Source organism: Narcine bancroftii, chromosome 4 (genome assembly GCF_036971445.1).
Source record: "Narcine bancroftii isolate sNarBan1 chromosome 4, sNarBan1.hap1, whole genome shotgun sequence".
NCBI classification, from domain to species: Eukaryota; Metazoa; Chordata; class Chondrichthyes; order Torpediniformes; family Narcinidae; genus Narcine; species Narcine bancroftii.
Window position 1 is genome coordinate 128193475 of NC_091472.1, and position 19877 is coordinate 128213351.

At 44.0% G+C, this 19877-nt stretch overlaps 1 protein-coding gene and 1 long non-coding RNA gene across 10 annotated transcripts in view; one reads left to right on the forward strand and one right to left on the reverse strand.

The window, feature by feature from the left end:
- Nucleotides 1-1478, reverse strand: part of LOC138761137 (probable E3 ubiquitin-protein ligase HECTD4) — a 322279-nt gene extending 320801 nt beyond the window's left edge. For all 9 annotated transcript variants that reach the window (XM_069932802.1, XM_069932800.1, XM_069932806.1 and 6 more), the window contains exon 1: nucleotides 946-1478. In XM_069932802.1, coding sequence (XP_069788903.1) covers nucleotides 946-1134 — 189 coding nt within the window. In that variant the 5' untranslated portion in view covers nucleotides 1135-1478. The remainder of the gene's footprint in view (nucleotides 1-945) is intronic.
- Nucleotides 1469-19325, forward strand: LOC138761142 (uncharacterized). The gene is made up of 3 exons (XR_011356140.1): nucleotides 1469-1600; nucleotides 18114-18251; nucleotides 18642-19325. It is a non-coding gene; the product is annotated as an uncharacterized lncRNA (long non-coding RNA).
- The last annotated feature ends 552 nt before the right edge of the window (nucleotides 19326-19877 follow it).

The window sequence follows — 19877 nt, forward strand, 5'->3', positions numbered from 1 at the left end:
AGGCAACTGATGAAAACGCTGAAAGGGCAATGTCTTAATGCAATCTATTTCGCGTAATAAAACAGCCATGATACATACTGATCGAACTTTTCTATTTACAAGATTTGATATTTTATTTATTTCAGATCTCTCCTATTAATTTTCAGAATCATCCTCAAAGGTGAGACTTTTTTTTAAACTTCTAGAGATGGAACTTAAAAATTCCTTAGACGTATTTTTCTTCCAACACCCTGAATTTAGTTGATACTGCCACCAAGCTAATTCTCCTTTATAATATACGAATATGAGATGGACAAGAGAAAATCTTAACAACTATTTAATGGTGCGACTGATTAACGCAACTACAACCCTGTATGGTCAACGAGATTTAATTTTACAGCGATTTACATCAACACTGCTACGTTCCTAAATATTTGGTTGTTTGTATCGATAAATATTTTTTCAATACACATTAGAATTCTGACCTGCTCCTTCTGCTCCATTCTGACCAATCTTGTCGCCTCCCTTCATCTATGTTCGCATGTGCTATCCAAGATCGTCTAACCTTTTTACCTTGGATAGGGATCCGGTCAGCGGGAGTTCAGGCAGCTCAAACCTTCTCAAGGTTTGGATGGAACGAGTGGGGAGGGGAGTGTGGGTGGTGTCAACCGCATTAAAGCTCCTACTTCCCATTATGAAGAATATATGATGAACTTTCGTCCGCTATAGCCCATAGTATTCACACCCATATTAGATCATCTGACATTCCGATTTCAGCTCCCCCAAACCAGTTGGTGACAATAATTGTCTCCCATTTTGTTGGCGGCCACGAGACTGCGTCAAAGCCCGTGAGCGGTTGGTAGCCGGGTTATCAAGGAAGAGTTACCGTTTGATTTGCTTCCTCCCCGGCCCTAGATCTGAGTAAAGCACAGATACCAGGCAATACATGCAGGTCATGGACCTCACCTCCTGCTCGTTCTCCCCGGGCTCGGCTGAAACCCCGATCTCAGTTGGTAGTTCCACCAAATCGGTCACTCTGATCAGCCCGTCGTGCAGAAAAAGCGTCTCCTCCTTCACCGAGAGCCACTGGGCAGAGTCGGCCGCCGCCGCCGCTGCAGCCGCCGCCGCCGCTGCTGCAGCCGCCGCCGCCGCCATGGTTCCCGAGGACCGGCGCCAACACACGGACAGCGCGCTGCCTCCTCAAGCCACAGTCGCCGCCATTGCAACCCACCGTTCTCCTTGGTCCCCCAACAGGCAGAGGAGGGAAATTTTCAGGGGAAACCAATCCAACCTGCAGAGGAGAAGGGAGCCCAACACCTTCAACCCCTCGGAGAAGACATGCATAAAGAAGCGGGGGCGGGGAGGGTTGCGGCCGGCTGCTGGGATGGGGCTAGGTCTTGATGGCTCACTTCACTGACAAGCTCACCGGCACCGCTTCACACCGGCGGCCCGTCAGCGTTCACACTGACGCCATATTGGTCAGACAAGGGACAGTCCCCAAAATGCACCGCGTCACGCACGGCGGCACGTACAGGAGGTAATCCATAGCAGGAGGCGGGTAAACCAGGGGGCGGTAGGTTGCCGACGCTCTCCCGACAAGGTGGACGGAGCCTACTCAAAGGTAAATTATGGTTAAGGAGTAACGTTTCATGGAAGATGGGAACTAAAACCATTGTACATGGGAAGTCTCGGTGTAAAAAGAGAAGCTGTCCGAAGTGACCAGTCCATGATCCTGTTTCGAGAACAAAGTGGGAAGGGGAGATAACAAGATTATTTTTTTTAAAAAGGGCAAGTCCAAAGCATAGTAAAGATGTTTTTTCCATAGAGAGAAATATGGGTTGGTTAATTCATTGGGACGTGTTCTTAAACAGTGCACTGTCAAATAACTCGACTGAGGGGCGACTCCAGGATGGTGAACCATTCAGAGGGAGGGGAATGTCAACTGGAAGAAGGGAAAACCCACGATTAATAGTTGCCTTAACTCTATTTTGAAAGTAAGCGCGATGGGTGGAGAAATATATATTCCAAACGTCAATTCAAGGGAGGTTTCAAACTCTAAATAAGAATATGAGGAGAAACAGTCTATGAAGTGAGAGATAGTTGAAGAACTACCAGAGAATAATCCACAAGGATAACTGATGTGTGCAGTCTACAGGAAGACAGAAGGAATCATTGAAAGAGAGAAGTGGAGAAATATAATGGTTGTGTTTTGCAGGTGTCATGAATAATAAATATGTATTGATTTTTATATAAAGAATGAAACTTATGTGGGTGGTTACAGATTGTGAAGTGTAATTTGAGAAAGAATAGTTCTGTAAATCATTATGAAATCACAAAGTGTTATTAGTAAAAGCTCGAAAATGCTGGAGGAACTCAGCAGGTCTTATAATGTCCATATAACTTAAAAAAAACAGGCTGGATCCTGAATAAAGGAAAGGGCGGGGTGGGGGGGGGGGGGTGGGGGAAAGTACAGACCAACAGAAAAAAAGTTGTTAATTGGCTATGGAGAAGAAGTCGGGATAGAAGAAGGGTAAAAATTAACTGGGGGAGGGGAAATTTGACTCTGTGAATGCAGAGCTGGGTTAAAGGAGACAAAGGGAAGAGTGAGAGAGAGTGCGTGCTACAGAAGAGTCATAAGAAAAGATGGGAGGGGGGTGCTAACAGAAACTGGAGAAGTCAATACTAGTGCCATCATAGATTTGCAGGGGAAGTGGAACCAGAGTGCCAGAACGGGTGGAGAAGGGAAAAGATGATGTTAAAATTACATGCACCATTATAAGTCAACAGGTTGAATGAGGTGGAAGTGTTCTCAGGGTCATCTATAGCAATGCAAGGAGTATTGTCAGTAAGTTAGACAAATTTAGAGTGTGGACTGGCATATGGGATTAAGACATTATTGCTATTAGTGAGACTTGGTAGCAGAAGGGGCAAGACTGGCAGCTCAATGTTCCAGGGTTCCATTGTTGCAGACGTGATAGAGGGGAAGGAGTGGCATTGCTAGTCAGAGAAAATATCGCAGCTGTGCTTAGGACAGCCCAGAGGGTTTGTCTACAGAGGCCATATGGGTGGAGCTGAGGAATGAGATTACCACACTGATAGGGTTGTATTATGACCACCCAATAGTAAGAGAGAATTGGAGGAGCAAATCTGCAGAGAGATAGCAGACTGATGTAAGAAGCAGAAAGATGTGATAGTAGGAGATTTTAACTTTCCAAATATTGTCTGGGACCCCCATACTGTAAAAGGGTTGGGTGGCTTGGAGTTGGTCAAATGTGTTCAAGAAAGTTTTCTAAATCAATATATAGAGGTACCAACAAGAGAACAAGCAATACTTGACCTCCTATTAGGGAACTAGATGGGTCAGGTGACAAATGTGTTTGGGTTAATATTTTGGGTCCAGTGACCATAATGTTATTAGTTTCAAGTTAATTATGGATAAGGATAGGTCTGGTCCTCGAGTTGAGATTCTAAATTGGAGAAAGGCCAGTTTTGTGGAAATGAGAAAAGATCTAGGAAGAGTGGATTGGAAAAGTTGTTTTCTGGCAAGGATGTGTTCAGTAAGTGGAAGGCCTTAAAAGGCAAAATTTTGAGAGTGCAGTTTCCATGTTCATGTCAGGATTGAAAGCAAAGTTAACAGGCATAGGGAACCTTGGTTTTCAAGGGATATTGGTGGTCAACATGGTAAGAAGGAGAGAGAGGTGTGTAACAAATATAGGCAACAAGGAGCTAACGAGCTTCTCGAAGAGTATAGAAAATCTAAGAAAATAATTAGAAAGGCAAAAAGAAGACATGAGGTTGCTTTGGCAGATAATGTGAACGTAAACCCTTCACAACAGACAACAGACTCGCCAAGGCAAATAGCGCCTTTGGAAGACTACACAAAAGAGTCTGGAAAAACAACCAACTGAAAAACCTCACAAAGATAAGCGTATACAGAGCCGTTGTCATACCCACACTCCTGTTCGGCTCCGAATCATGGGTCCTCTACCGGCACCACCTACGGCTCCTAGAACGCTTCCACCAGCGTTGTCTCCGCTCCATCCTCAACATCCATTGGAGCGCTTACATCCCTAACGTCGAAGTACTCGAGATGGCAGAGGTCGACAGCATCGAGTCCACGCTGCTGAAGATCCAGCTGCGCTGGATGGGTCACGTCTCCAGAATGGAGGACCATCGCCTTCCCAAGATCGTGTTATATGGCGAGCTCTCCACTGGCCACCGTGACAGAGGTGCACCAAAGAAAAGGTACAAGGACTGCCTAAAGAAATCTCTTGGTGCCTGCCACATTGACCACCGCCAGTGGGCTGATATCGCCTCAAACCGTGCATCTTGGCGCCTCACAGTTTGGCGGGCAGCAACCTCCTTTGAAGAAGACCGCAGAGCCTACCTCACTGACAAAAGGCAAAGGAGGAAAAACCCAACACCCATCCCCAACCAACCAATTTTCCCCTGCAACCACTGCAATCGTGTCTGCCTGTCCCGCATCGGACTTGTCAGCCACAAACGAGTCTGCAGCTGATGTGGACTTTTTACCCCCTCCATAAATCTTCGTCCGCGAAGCCAAGCCAAAGAAGAAAGAAGAAGAAACCCTAAGGATTTCTACAAGTATATTAAAAGGATAGTAAGGGTCCCCTAGAAGATCAGAATAGATATCTATGTGTGGAGCCTCATGAGATGGGGAGGTCTTGAACAGTTTTTTTTTTGCATCAGTATTTACTCAGGAAACTGGCATAGTGCACAAGGAAAGGAAATGAGCAGTAGTGGCATGGAGCTTAAACAGGAGGAGGTGCTTACTGCCTTACAATGAATAAAAGTAGATAAATCCCTCAGGCCAGACATGATATTCCCTTGAATCTTGAAGGAGACTAATGTAGAAATTGCAGGGGCCCTGACAAAAATATTTGACATGGGTGAGGTGCTGGAGGATTGGAGGGTAACTCCTGTTGTTCTATTTTTTTAAAAAGGCTCTAAAAGTAAACCAGGAATTACAAGCCAGTGGCCCTGACTTCAGTAGTAGTTAAATTATTGGAGGGTGTTCAGAGAGATAGGAGATAAAGTATTTGGACAACCACAGACTGATTAAGAATAGTCAGCATGGATCTGTGTGTGATTAACAAATCTTATAGAGTTTTTCGAGGAAGTTACCAAGAAAGTAGGTGAAAGAAAGGCTGTGGATGTCTATGTGGCCTTTAATAAGGTCCCACATGGGAGGTTAGTTCAGAAAGTTCAGACACTATGTATCCATGGAGAAGGTGTAAAGTGGATTCAAAATTGGCTGAATGGGAGAATACTAAGAATGGTAGTGGTGTGCCTTGGGGATCGGTGTTGGGACTATTCTGTTTGTTGTCTATATCAATGGGGTAAAGGATGATAATAGGGTAAATTGGGTTAGCAAGTTTGCTGATGACACTAAGATTGGAGGCATTGTGGATAGCGAGGATGGCTTTCAAACCTTGCAGAGGGATCTGGAGCAGCTGGTAAAAATGGGCCAGTGAAATGCAGATGGAATTTAATGCAGACAAGTCTGAGGTGTTGCATTTTGGAAGGACAAACCAAGGTAGAACATAAACAGTAAATGATAAGGCATTGAGGAGTGTGGAGGAATAAAGGGATCTGGGAATACAGATACATAAATCCCTAAAAGTGGCATCACAGGTTGTAAAGAAAGCTTTTGGCATCTTGGTCTTCATAAATCAAAGTATTGAGTATACGAGTTGGGATGATATGGTGAGGTGGTATATTGAAAGAGTGCAGAAAAAATGTCCCAGGATGTTGCCAGGTCTTCAGGAGTTGAGTTACAGGGAAAGGTTTATTCTTTGGAGCATTGAAGAATTAGGGGTTATTTGATAGAGATTTACAAAATTATGAAGGGTATAGACAGTAAATGTGAGTAATTGCTTTGCATGCAGAATATGAGAGGACCTAGCTTTAGGGTAAAAGGGGAAAGGCTAAGGGGGAACAATAGGAGGAACTTCTTCATTCAGAGAGTGGTAGTTGAATGGATGGAGCTGCAATCTGACGAGGTAAATATGGGCTCAATCTTGAGTTTTAAGAATAAATTTGAAAGATACATGGATGGGAGACGTCTAGACAATTTCTGTTGACCGTTGCACGGACGTTAGACAATTACAAGGACGTTAGAACGATAGAAGTTATGTTATGATTAATTGGTATTTCGCTAGGACATTACTTCTACAGTAGTTTTTAGCTATTGATATTGAATGATACGACATATGACATAGGCCTTTTGTGTTTGTTAATAAAGACTATAAGAAAATTAATTTGGGCATTACTGATTCATTCAAGAAACGTGTCGCAGACAAATGCCTCACTTACCCTCCAAGCGACTATTGATCGAAGTTGCTACACTCGCCATCAAACTTGCAGACAAGGGTGGCACTGTTATGGTCTGGCGCACTGACCTCTATCTGGCCAAAGCCAGTCGACAACTCTCAGATACCTCCTCTGACTTACCCCTCCAACAAGACCCCACCAAAACTAATCAACCAATGTCTCATTGAACCATCTCTGAACTTATCTCTTTCAGTCAACTCCTTGCCACAGCCTCCAACCTTATTGTTTCCAAACTCCACACCGCCTGTTTCTACTTCCTACCCAAGATCTGCAAACCCAATTGTCGTAGCAGGCCCGTTGTTTCCACATGCTCTTGACCCAATGAACTAGTATCCACCTACCTTGATTCCATTTTATCCCCCTAGTCCAATCCCTCCCCACCAACATCCACAATACTCACAAACCCTCCATCACTTCAACAACATAAAGTTCCCTGAACTCAATCACCTTATCTTCACCATGGAGATCCAATCACTGTACACCTTCATCTCCCATACTGTAGGTCTCAAAACCCTTCATTTCTTTCTCAATAATAGACCCAACCAGTATCCCTATACCATCACTCTCCTCCAGCAGGCAGAACTTATCCTCATCCTCAAGAACTTCAAGACCAAGTGGTGGCCACGGGTATCCGCATGGGCCCCAGCTACACCTGCATTTTTGTTGGCTATATTGAGTAGTCCATCCCACAAGCTTACACAGGCTCTTTCTCCACTTTATCGATGACTTACCTTGGTGCTGCTTCATGTACCCACGATGATCTCGTTAACTTCATCCACTGTGCTGTCACCTTCCACACCGACCTCAAATTCACTTGATCTTAGCAGACATGTTCTGCAAACCCACTAACTCCCAACAGCTACCTCAACTACACCACTTCACATTCTGCCCCATTCCTTTCACTCAGTTCCTCCATCTTCATTGCATCTGCTCCCAGGATGAGGACTTCCATACTAGATCATCAGCGCTGTCCTCTTCCTTCTTATGTCAACCACCATCAATTGGACCCTCACCCATTTTTCTCCATTACCCGCACATTTGCCCTGACCCCCCCCCCACCCCCACACTCAACAAGGTCAGAATGCCCCTTGTTGTCATTTAACTATCCCACCAGCCTTCATATCCTACATCTCATCCTCTGCTATTTCCACCATCAACTATGAGATTTAAAACCAGACGCATCTTCCCTGCCCCTTGCCTTTCCACCCTCCATAGGGACTGCACCCTCTGTGACTCGCTCGTCCACTCTTCCTTTCCCACCAATCGTCCCCTTGGCACCTACTCCTGTGATCCACACCTCCTCCCTTACCACCATTCAGAGCCCAAAACAGTCCTTCCACGTTATTTGTGAATCTGCAGGGATCATTTACTGCATGCTGTGCTCCCATTGTGGTCTCTACGTCGGAGAGTCTGCACACAGACTGGGAGATCACTTCGTTGAGCACCTCCACTCTGTCAACTGTAATATCAAGAATCTCTGAGTGACCACCCATTTCAATTCTCTGCCCTATTCCCTTGCTGACATATCTATCCATGGTCTCATGCACTGCCAGACTGAGACCACCTGCAAATTGGAAGAACAACAACTTGTATTCTGTCTGGGCAGCCTCCAACTGATTGGCATTAACATTGATCTCTAGTTTCCATTAGCTACCCTTCCCCATCTTTCTCTATGTCTATCATTTCCCATATACAATACTGAAGGAGTAATTCAAGGAATGTTGGTAGTGGGAATATGGAACTTCGGGAAACAGAAAATGAACATAAAAGTTATGGAATGGGAGGAATTGCTAAGATCTTACTAGAAATACATAATGGAGTAACAACAAATGCACATTGATGCAAATACAGATACTGTGCTACAAAAGAAATGTACAAATATTTGATGAAATTGAAGATGACCAACAGATAATAGCCCAAGAAATACAATGATGTAGGGGTTAGACAAATCAGTAAATAAAATCTGATTAATAAAATGAATTTGGTGTACCTTGAGAGCAGTGGAACTGCCCAAACACAGAAGGGAAAGGGAATGAGGAGAATAATGTAACATTGGCTGTCAATTAAATAAATCTCATGGAACAGCAAAAATGGCGGCAGTTAAAATTAAAGTGCACAATAGGGAACATCGTGGCAAAAAAGCAAACACAAAGAGTAGGGTGAAATGTGCCACAGTGCCAGTGATGTCAGAGAATGGTATAAAGATTCTGTTCATCAGAAGCATCACACTAAATAAAGTACAGTAGTGCTATTTACGCAAAGGAACATGACAAACAAATAAGGGTTACAATACTGACAATTCAAAAGATTGTGAAATATTTTCCAGTTGACATTTCATTATATTAATACAAATTTGTTCCTTTCATGTGATTCTTCATGCAAAAATGCTCATACTAATTCATAGTTTGCAACTTTATTTCAAATTACAAACTAATTTATGATTAAGAGAAAAAAATCCCTGAATTACTCAAAACAGACTTTAAAAATGGGAATTCATGTACAGATTTGTTCCTTTCCAATTTTTTTAAGAACTTGAAGCTGATTTTTGACATTCCGTGTTATAGTACAAGTATGGTTCCCAGTGGCCTGTCAGCCCTTGATTATTTTTAATTCCAATGGTGAATTTGTGTATTTTATATTTCAACTAATTTTAATTAAATATGATCTCGTACATTAAAAAATATATAAAATGAATACATTTTGGAAATAATATACTGATATTACTTGAGGAATGGTTACCATTTGAAAACTGTGGTAATAAATGATTCATTTTTCAGTGGGAAAGCTTTGACTAGTGAAATAGAGCAAGGATGGGCACAGGCCTCAATCTTTGCCAATGGATGATCAAAAAAAGTGGATGTTACAAAATACGTGCAGTGTGAGCTGTGAGGAGAGTGCAGTAAAACTTGCAAAGTGAACATGACAGATGAAAGAGAATATCAGAATTTATTGTCATGAACAAGTCATGAAATTCAATGTTTTGCGGCAGTATCGTGGAGCAAACATTCATATTATAACTTTCTTACAACTTTACTATGTAAAAAACAAAGTAATAGAGCACAAAATATAAGGCAGAGTCTACGGTTCATTGATTATTCAGGAGTCTGATGGCAGCGGGGAAGAAGCTGTCCTTGTTCCGTTGAGTGCTCGTCTTTAGGCTCATTACCTTTTTCCTGTTGGTAGCAGAATGAAGAAGGCGTGGTCTGGGTGGTGGGATCTTTGAGGATAATAGCTGCTATTAAGACACAGTTTCATGCAGATGTCCTCAATGAAGTGAAGTCTGATGCCTGTGATGTCGCAGGCCGAGTTAACAACCTTCTGGAGTTTATTCTTGCCCTGAGAGTTGGTGTCTCCATACCAGAGCAGCCACCCAGAATGCTCTCCACAGCACACCTGTAGAAGTTAACAAGAGTCTTTGGTGACATACTGAATCTCCTCAGACACATCACAAAGTAGAGTCACTGGTGAGCCTTCTTTGCATCAATGTTGAGGCCCCAGGACAGATCCTCGGAGATGTTGACACCCAAGAATTTGAAGTTCTTGACCCTCTCCATTAATGCACCCTTGATGAGAACTGGGTAATGTTCCCCTAACTTCCTCCTGAAGTCTACAATCATTTCCTTGGTTTTGCAGATGTAGAATGCAAGGTGGTTGTTGTGACACCACTCTATCTCCATCCTGTATGCTTCCTCATTGCCAATTCATGGTTCTGCTGACAACTGTGGTGTCAGGGCAATTTTGTAGAAAGCATTGGAATTGTGCCTGGCCACACAGTTGTGGGTGCATAATGAACAGAATAGTAGGCTAAGCACCGATACTTGGGGTGTGCTTGTGTTGATAATCAGTGAGGAGGAGATGTTGCTTCCAATTCGTACTGACTGTGGTCTTCCAATGAGAAAGTCAAGGATCCAGTTGCAAAGCGGTGGGGGGGGGGTCCAGAGGCCCAGAGTTTGTAGCTTCTTGATCAGCCCTGCGGGAATAATGATAATGAGGGCTCAGCTATACTCGATGAAGAGCAGCCCCGTATGTATGAATTGCTGCTTTCAAGGTGGTCTAGAGCTGAGTGGGGAGCTAGGGATATTGCATCTGCTGTGGAGCGATTGCGATGATAGGCAAATTGCAGTAAGTCCAGATCTTTGCTGAGGTATGTGTTAATTCTGGCCATGACCAACCTTTCAAAGCATTTCATCACAGTGCTACTGGCTGATAATCGTTGAGGCACCTCACACTTTTCTTCTTAGGTACCGGGATCAAGATTTTGAAGCAGGTGGGAACCTCTGACTGCAAAAATGAGAGGTTGAAAATGCCTGTGAACACTCTGGCGCAGATTTTCAGTACCCTGATGCCTTGCGAGGGTTCACCCTCTTGAATAATGTTCCGACATCACCCTCAGAGACACATCACAGCGTCCTCAGGCTTTTCAGGGATTCCAGTTGGCACTGTTTGGTGGTTCTTCTCAAAAAGGGCATAGAAGGTGTTCAGTTCATTGGGTAGTGAAGCATCACAACCATCTATAGTTTTAACTCTCACTTTGTAGGCTATGATGGCCTGCACTCCCTTCCATAGCTGGTGTGTATCTGTCTCTAGCTTCCTCTGGAATTGCCACTTTGCTTCAAAGGTGGCCTTCCACAGGTCGTGCCTGGATTTCTTGTAAAGATCCTGATCCCCAGCCTTAAATGCCCTTATTCTCAACCTCAGCAGGTTGCAAATTCTCTGATTCATCCAAGGCTTCTGGGTGGGGAGAACCTGGTATTTGCATATGGACACATTTGTCCATGCAGGTGTTGATGAAGTCGGTGACATCTTTTGCATATTCATTCAAGTCTATGGATAAGGTCTTGAATATGTTCCAGTTCACTGACTAAGGTGTCCTGCAGACACTGCTCTGCCTCCCTCGATCATACTTTTGCTGACTTTACCGTGGTGTTTAGTCTCTGCTTGTACGTTGGAAGTAGAACTATAGCAAGATGATCAGACTTCCTGAAGTGTGGTCATGGTATGGCTTGGTTTGCGTTCTTCGTGGTGGTGTAGCAGTGGTCGAGTGTGTGGTTCCCCTGGTCTTGCGTGTGACGTATTGGTGGTAATTTGTCAGAGACTTCTTCAGATTAGCCTGATTGAAGTCTTGTACAATGATCAGGAAGGCATCAGGATATACTGTCTCATGGCTATTAATCATAGAGCTCAGTCCCTCCAGTGCCAGGCTGATGTTAGCCTGGGGTGGAATGTACACTACGACCAGGATGATGGCGGTGAACTCCCTTGGCATGTATAATGGGCGACACTTGATCGCCAAATGTTCCAGGTTGGGGAACTAGGACTGGGGCATCATGAGGAATTGATGGTGACGACACAAATGCTGACTCCCCTGGTTTTTCCAGATGCTGGTGTTTGCTCAGCGCGATGGAGGGTGCAGGCCTTGGGCTGCAGCGCCGTGTCTGGGATGTCCACGTTTAGCCATGTTTCTGTAAAGCACATCACACAGCACTCCCTGATGACTCTCTGATGTTTGAAGTCTGGCTTGGAGTTCATCAGGTTTGTTCTCCAGGGACCGTGCATTAGCCAGGAGGATGATGGGAAGCGGAAGCCTCAGTCCTGGCATCTCAGCCTGACCTGTAGCACCCCCCCCCCCCCCCACCCTCAGCTCCACTAATGTGGGAAAAGTGTAAAGTCAACCTCTTAGTGCAAGAAAATCAAAAGGCAGATTATTTGTTAAATAAAGAGAGAATGAAAAATGCTGGTGTCGAGGGAGACCTTAGTAAACACAAATCATCGAAACATGCAGGTACAGCCAAGCAATTGGAAAGGCAAATCATATGTCGGCCATCAGTGCAAGGCAATTTCAGTTCAAAATTTAACTCGTAACTATTTTGGCTGTATGGTATCAATTGATTACACCTGGAATATTGTGAACAGATATCCTGGCTGGCTGTATCACAGTGTGATATTGTTGCTAAGGAGAAATATATCAGAGGTCAATTCACAGTATCATAAGAGTGGCAGAGAAGATCACTGGAGTGTTCTCCCCCCTCCCCAATCGACGTGATCTACTACGATCAGTGTTTGAAGAGGGCGCACAAAATCATTGAGGACCTCTTCCACCCTGCACAGCATCTTTCAGCTGCTCCCAGTGGGGAAGAGATACAGGAGTATCAGAGCCAGCACCACCAGGCTGCAGAATAGCTTCTCCCCACAGGCAGTGAAAATGCTGAACAACCAAAGGAACTGCTCACACAAAGCATCTGAGACTCGCATATTCACGAAACAAAATCTATTTGTATGGATGAAGTGCTTGTTCTGCGTATGTACTGCTTGTCTGTATTTATGTTTGTGTGTCTTTATTTTTTTTTGCATTGATGACAAGAGAACAGTTTCGTTGGGCTGTACTTATAAACTTGAGGCAAAGTTTCTTGATTTTAAGTACGGTATAATTTGCAAAAGGGTAAGTGTCATGAAAGTTCACCAGATTCCTCCCTAGGATGGCGGATTTATTGTTTGAGGAATGATGAGCAAATTTGGACTATATTCTCCTGCATTAGAAGAATGAGAGATGATTTCATTAAAGTTTACAAAATGCATGCAGGAAATAGCAAGGTAGATACAAGAATTATGTTTTCCCCCAGCTGGAATTTCTAAATCATTGGGGCAAGCCTTTAAAGCCTGATATAAAAAGAATTTTCTCCACCCAGTGAGCAATGATTACTGGATTTGGAATTCTATACCAAAGATGGCTGCAGAGAGTTAGCTGCTAAATCAATTCAAGAGAGAAGTTGATAGATTTTTTTTTTAGATATTAAAAGGATCAAGTAAAATATGATGAATGCAGGGAAATTATCAAAAGATCAGCAGCCATTATGTGATTGAATTGAAGAGCAGATTTAAGAAGTCAAGTGGCCTTCCCCTCTTCAGTTTCTTATGTTAAAACACTGTCAAACATGTTACAACATAATGTAGCAAAGTGATATTTTGTATTCAAAAACCATTATAATACATTCCTTATCTGCCATGACACCAAGTTGTTAATGGAAAATATAAGAGTATTTTCTTAGTGAAATTCAGAAAGTAAAATTGATAGGGAAGAATTTTCATTGGTTGTAGAAAGCAGTTGAATTATGCTACATTGAAATGTCTTTAGCAAAGTTCTATCCAATCCAAGATGACTATGGCGTGCGAAAAAGGAACAAGACACAGGTTTCCAACTTTACCCGGTTCTGATGAAAGAACATCGAATTAAAGCATAAACTCTGTTTTACTCTGCATGTATATTGCCCAACCTGTGAGTATTTACAATCTTTCTGTTTTTATTTTGGATTTTTAGCATTTGAAGTGTTTTGATTTTGCTTCAAGAGAGCTGTTATTTATTAGGATTAAACAGCAATCATTTTCAAAATGTTCTCTGAGCTATGTGAGTTTACCTGCAGCCTGAGTTTTCTCAGCCAAAGTGCAGTAAAATCCCTGTTATCCAGAAATAAAGCATCTAGCAAAAATAAAAATTGAGGAAATAAATAAATAGATAAATAAATGGAAATTTAGATAAATAAAATTTTAAATAAAAGTTTTAAATTGTAAAAGTAAATGTTCTCCAAAGCAACACACAACCCCTTTGATGAAGATGGGAGCATCAATCAGCCGGTGGCAGGGCACAGTCATGCCTCACCTGTAGCAACGGTTTGAATAAAGGTGTTTGAATAAAATGGCATCGCCCAGGATGAAGAGTCGGCCAATGCTGCTGGGGAGACTTTCCCAAAGTGTCTCCTGATCCCTGCCTGATAAGAGTCATTATTAGAATATTATTAAGGTTTTATCTGTAAACTTGGGGGAGGTGGTTAATTATGACAGTGACAAGGTTAGCACAACGCTGTTACAGTGTGAGCAACCAGGGTTCTAATTTAAATTTTGTAAGTTATGAGAATTACCTGATGTAGCGCAAATTAAAGCCCTCACGACTGGAAGGAGAACATACGCTTTTATTAGCTTATAAACTGAGGGTAGAGTCTTACAGTGGTATTCTGAAGGGTTCAGAGTTTAGGCAGGGAAACCAGGGTTATATAGAGGTAGATGGGGGCGGAGCCAGTCATCAGAACTGCACGGAGCCAGCCATCAGAACTGCACACGACCAGTGAATCTCAGTTCACTGCATTCACCTTTTCGTTCAAAATTTAGAGTCTGTGGATGAAGACGGAGAACATGGATTAAGAAAAAAATCCAAAAATATAGTTATTTATAAGTTTACACCATCTGGGGTGTCTGGAGATCCTGGTGGAGCACCTAAGCACGGGAGAGCCTTGGGCTCCTTCGGTTTCTTGGTCCCCATGTGAGGGAGGAGAGGTAGACTGGATCTCCGGCTCTACGGTGGAGGAGGATGCACTTTCTTCCTGAACCAGATTCCCTGAGGCCCTGACTGGTGGTGGCGAGAATGAGCTCCATGGCTCTGTTTCAGCAGGTGCCAGGTCCCTGATGGAGATGATGTCCTCCCTGCTATCCAGACACTTCACATAGGCATACATAGGATTGGCGTGGAGCAATTTCACCCTTTCCACCAAGGCGTCACTCTTGCTTCTCCTCACATGCTTCCTGAGAAGGATCGGACCAGGAGTTGTGAGCCAGGTTGGAAGTGTAGTTCCCAATGCTGACCTTCTCTAGAAATTGAGTAGGATCTCATGAGGAGTAGCGATGGTCACTGTACATAGTAGCAACCGGATGAAATGGAGTGCTGTGGGAAGAACTTCCTGGCAATGAGAGCCAGTTTGACAGCCTTCCAGAGTGTGGTGTTTTCTTTTTCAACCTGCCCGTACCCCTGGGGGATTGTAACTAGAAGTCCTGCTGGATGCAATGCCCCATGCCAGCAGGAACTGACGTAGCTCTTCACTCAGAAAAGATGAGCCCCGGTCACTATGTACATAGCCACAATACCCGAACATGGCGAAAATGGAATCTAGAGCCTTTATGACTGACGAAGTGGATGTGTCTGGGCCTGGGATGGTGAACGGGAAGCGGGAATACTCATCAATGACAGAGGAAGAAAATGTTCCTGTTTGTGGAGGGAAGAGGTCTCTTAAAATCGACACTGAGCCATTTGAAGGGCCTGGATGACTTGATCATCTGCACTTTTGCAAGGCGGTAGAAGTGCGGGTTTCACTCCACGCAGACCTGGTCATTTCCCTGACATCTTCTGTGGAGTAGGGCAGATTGTGCGCCTTGACAAAATGAGCCATGCTGGTAACCCCTGGATGGCAGAGCTCATTATATAGAGACTGAAGTTGACCAGTGTGTGCAAAGGCACAGCTTCCTCTGGCTAAGGCGTCTGGAGGGTCATTAAGGGCTCCTGGCCGATAGGCAATGTCATAATTGTAGGTGGAGAACTCAATCCTCCACCTAATAATTTTGTCGTTTTTGATTTTTTTTTCCCTCTAGACATTATTAAACATAAATGCGACAGAGGACTGGTCAGTGCGGAGCGTAAATTTCCTACCAGCCAGGTAGTGCTTCCAATGCCTCATGGCTGGAGCCTCCTTTTCCACAGAGGGATTTCGGAGCTCGTGGCCTTGCAATGTCCGAGGGGGAAAAAATTGTAACCTGCCTGCCCGCCTGGTTGAGGGTAGCAGCCAGGGCCACATCCGAAGTGTTGATTTGCCCCTGTAAAATTACATTGTTGTCCACTGCGTGTGTAGCGGCTTTTGCAATGTGGTTTCAGAGATAGTTAAAAGCTGTTTGGGCTTTGGCTGAGAGAGGAAAAGAAGTGGCTTTTAAGAGGGGTTGAACCTTATCAATGTATTGAGGGATTTACTGGGTGTAATATGAGAAAAACCCCGGGCATCTCCTCAAAGCCATCATGGACCTGGGAATGGGGAGCTCTAACAGGGGACGCATCCTATCAGGATTGGGGCCAATGATGCCATTCTCCACCACGTAGCCAAGGATAGCCAGACATTTAGTTCTGAACACACACTTGCTAGAGTTATAAGTGAGGTTCAGGGCTTTCGCTTCATGGAGAAAACTCTAAAGTTGGTGTCACGGTCCTCCAGGGATGGCCACGGATGGTGACGTTATTGAGGTAGGGTAAGGTAGACAAACCCATACTCATCATTCATTCTGTCCATCTGCCTCTGGAAGATAGAAACCCTGTTAGTAATACTGAAAGGGACCCTCTGGAATTGATAGAAACGACTATTAGCCTCAAATGCTGTATATGGGCAGTCCTCAGAACGCATTGGCAGCTGGTGATGAGAAGCTTTCAGGTTGATGGTCGAATAGACCCAATGCTGCGCAATATCATTCACCGTGTCCGCAATTCGAGGGGGGGGTGGTAGGTAAGCATCTAGGAGTATGTACTGAATAATAGTTTCGCTATAGTCAATTACTAGCCTGGACTTGTTTTCCCCTTTTACCGCCATCACTTGTGCTCTCCATGGGCTAGTGCTTGGTTCGATGATACCTTCATTGAGTAGACATTGTGTCTCAGACTTTATGACGTCCCCATCTGCTGTGCTGTACCTCCTGCAATAGATTTGCAGTCTGGGGACAGATTTGGGAAGTGAGATGGGGGGGGGGGGGGGGGGTCGATATTCAGTTTGGAGAGGCTGCATGTGGGTTCTGATTTTAGGGGCCCTCCATTCCAAACTATTATGGAGGGAGGGGACCAGAATACTCCAAGGTCATACCAGGGGTGGCCAAACCGTGGCTCTTTGAACTTTAATATGCGGCTTGCAATTTTTGTGAATTTTGTTCTTGTCCTGCGGCTCTCAAGCATCTGAGCTTTATCATTTGTGGCTCTTGCATTAAACAAGTTTGGCCACCCTTGGAATATACGATAATTGGAAATATATACATTTAGGTTGAATTCCTGTACAGTCCATGTGTCTATGAAGCTTTCAGTAGAGCCTGTGTCGATTAGGCATTTAATGGAGTGTCTATTTACCTTAACTGTCACAATGGAGTTATGAAGCTGATGAGGTCTGTCCTGATCTTGAAGCATCAAGGCTAGGAGCCTGGAGACTCCATATTCCTCCCTCGAGTGACCCCCCCCCCCCCCCCACCAACTTGGGTTGCTTGCGGGTAAGACCTCGTAGCTCCGCAAGATTTCCGCCCTCCTTCCTCTTACGAAGAAGGCACCAAGTTTGAATTTGTGTCGCAGCAAGATGGGCATTTCGCACCTTTTTCTTGCAGCCACCCTCCTTCGGTGTGTAGCGCTGCAAGTGAGTTCAGGCAAATATGGGGAAAACGGCTTGGGGCTGGAATCAGATCCGGGAGTGGTGCAGGGTGTGGACTTCACCAGGCTTCCCCTCACACAATGTCCTTTCTTGCCACAGCTGGAGCAAACTGAGTCTTTAGCCAAGCAATGAGATTGGGATTGCTGGCTCTTGCTGCAAAAAAAGCACTCCCTAGTGCGGGAGCGCTCCCAAGCACAGGAAGCAGCAGCCGTTAGGGCTGGGGTAGTGGAAAACGCCGGTCCTTGGAAGGGGTCACCTGAGTGAATGAGCTTGCTAGCCCTGAGGTTGTCGTTCTCAAGCTTGGCCTCTTTCAGCGACTTGACCAGTTCAATGTAGTTAGCCAGGTCCTCCTTGCCCGACTCGAGCAGTCGCTGCCTCACATACCTTAAGCGGACCCCGCCGACTAGAGTGTCCTGGATCTGTTCTTCCTCAGGAGCACGGCCCGTAGCTGTTTCATACCTGCACTTCTTGGCAAATATCCACAGATTCAACAGGTAATCGTCGATGGTCTCCTGGCCATTGACAACGTAGAGCGAGTTGGTGCCTCACTTGGATCTCGTTTTGCAACTTCAGGTACCGAGCCTTCAAAGCCTGGATGGCATCGTCATATGTAGTGCAGTTCCTGATGACTGCATACCCTTTCATTCCTACCATGGAAATGAGTGCAGACCTGAATTCATCAGTGTGGAAGACGTCTCTGGTTGCGTTCAGGTAGGCCTGGAAGCAGTCTGGCTTTGGGGGACAGAGGGTCTATCAGCAGCATTCCTGGTTTGAGCAGCGCTGCCATCTTCTATGGAATAAGCTAATAAAATTGTAGCGTGAATAAAAGCTCTCACGACTGGAAGGAGAAAATATGCTTTTATAAGCTTATAACTGAGGGCAAATCTTACAGTGGTCTTCAGAAGAGAAGGTGGGACACCAGGGGTAGATATGGGTAGATGGGGTTGGAGCCAGCCATCAGTACAGCACACCACCAGTGAATCTCAGTTCACTGCACCTGATTAAAGTGAATTTTACATAATTAAAGAGTAAGTACAGATTTTTTTCAAATTTATATTTTGTACTCTCTTTTGTCTTTTAAACTGTTTGTTCTTAATGCAGGTCACAAGTGAGTCTCAGGCAACCAGAAAATTCGTATGTTCGGCATCCGCAATCCCCTTTCGTGTCGGATACCATGAGTTTTGACTATATATTAAAAAGAAACTTCAATGATGATAAACCATTCTTCTCCTGTTGCACAATTTTGACATTTGGCTCCGTTTCTTGTTTGTAGCAGTTCAATAATAGTGTTGGCCAACACCTGCTGAATCAAAGAATTGCTGGAGGAATTCAGCAGGTCATACAGCATCCATGAATAGAAATGGTCAGTCAACATTTCATGTATGAACCCTTTATCAACAGAAACATTGATCATTTCTACTCATTGATGCTGTTGACTTTGTCCAGCAATTCTTTGTTTGTTTCCTGTATCTGCAGCTTTTCTGTATCTCTACCTGCTGAATCTGGTTTGTTGTGGCCTCCATAATTATACTGATTCTTGGCTTGCCACTAGTTGTCTATTGCACAAGTTAAATGGGTCCTAATTTGTTCTTGGGTAATTACTAGAGTCAAAGTTGTGTGACCCTCAGAATGGCTTCCTCCTTGATTTCATGGCAAGATAATGTGTAAAGCAAATAGTTGTGATTGGTTTGTGCCTTGGATTTCTGAAACCCAGCAATTTTTTTTCCTAAACATTCATTTACTATGATAATGGTATATCAACAAATTAAAATTCAAAATACCTTTCATGACAAGTGGTTTTCTTACAGTAGTTTCTGCTAATAAAATTGAAGTGCCAGTTGATGAAGTAGACCAAGACGATGTGGTCAAACACTAATCATGGCTTTTATTAGCAGAAACTCGTGGTACAATAATGAAAAACAATAGATGCATACATAGTTATATTCAAGGGGAGTGTCCTTAACAGTAGAGATAATGCACAGCCAATGTTAGTACAGCAAGGCTCGCCAGAGGGGGGAGAGAGGCAGTTGGCAGACATTCACCACAGTCACAATATTGTAACATGTAGTCAGATGTTAATCTTTCAAGAGTGCTCACAATACTAATACTTTTTTTGTGAAGAGGATAGTTTCTTTCTTTACAGTCTACTGTAAAATATGAGCCATGTAAATCAGAAGGTATGAATAATAAATGATGGCAACTTGTGAATTAGCTGGATGATTTGTATAGTTCAGCTACACCTTTGATGGGAGAAGATTTGATAGGGTTTGTGGCAGGCTCGGCGTCAAGGGGGTGGCATTCGCAGGCCATGCCTTCCCCTCCCCACCATGAGTTATT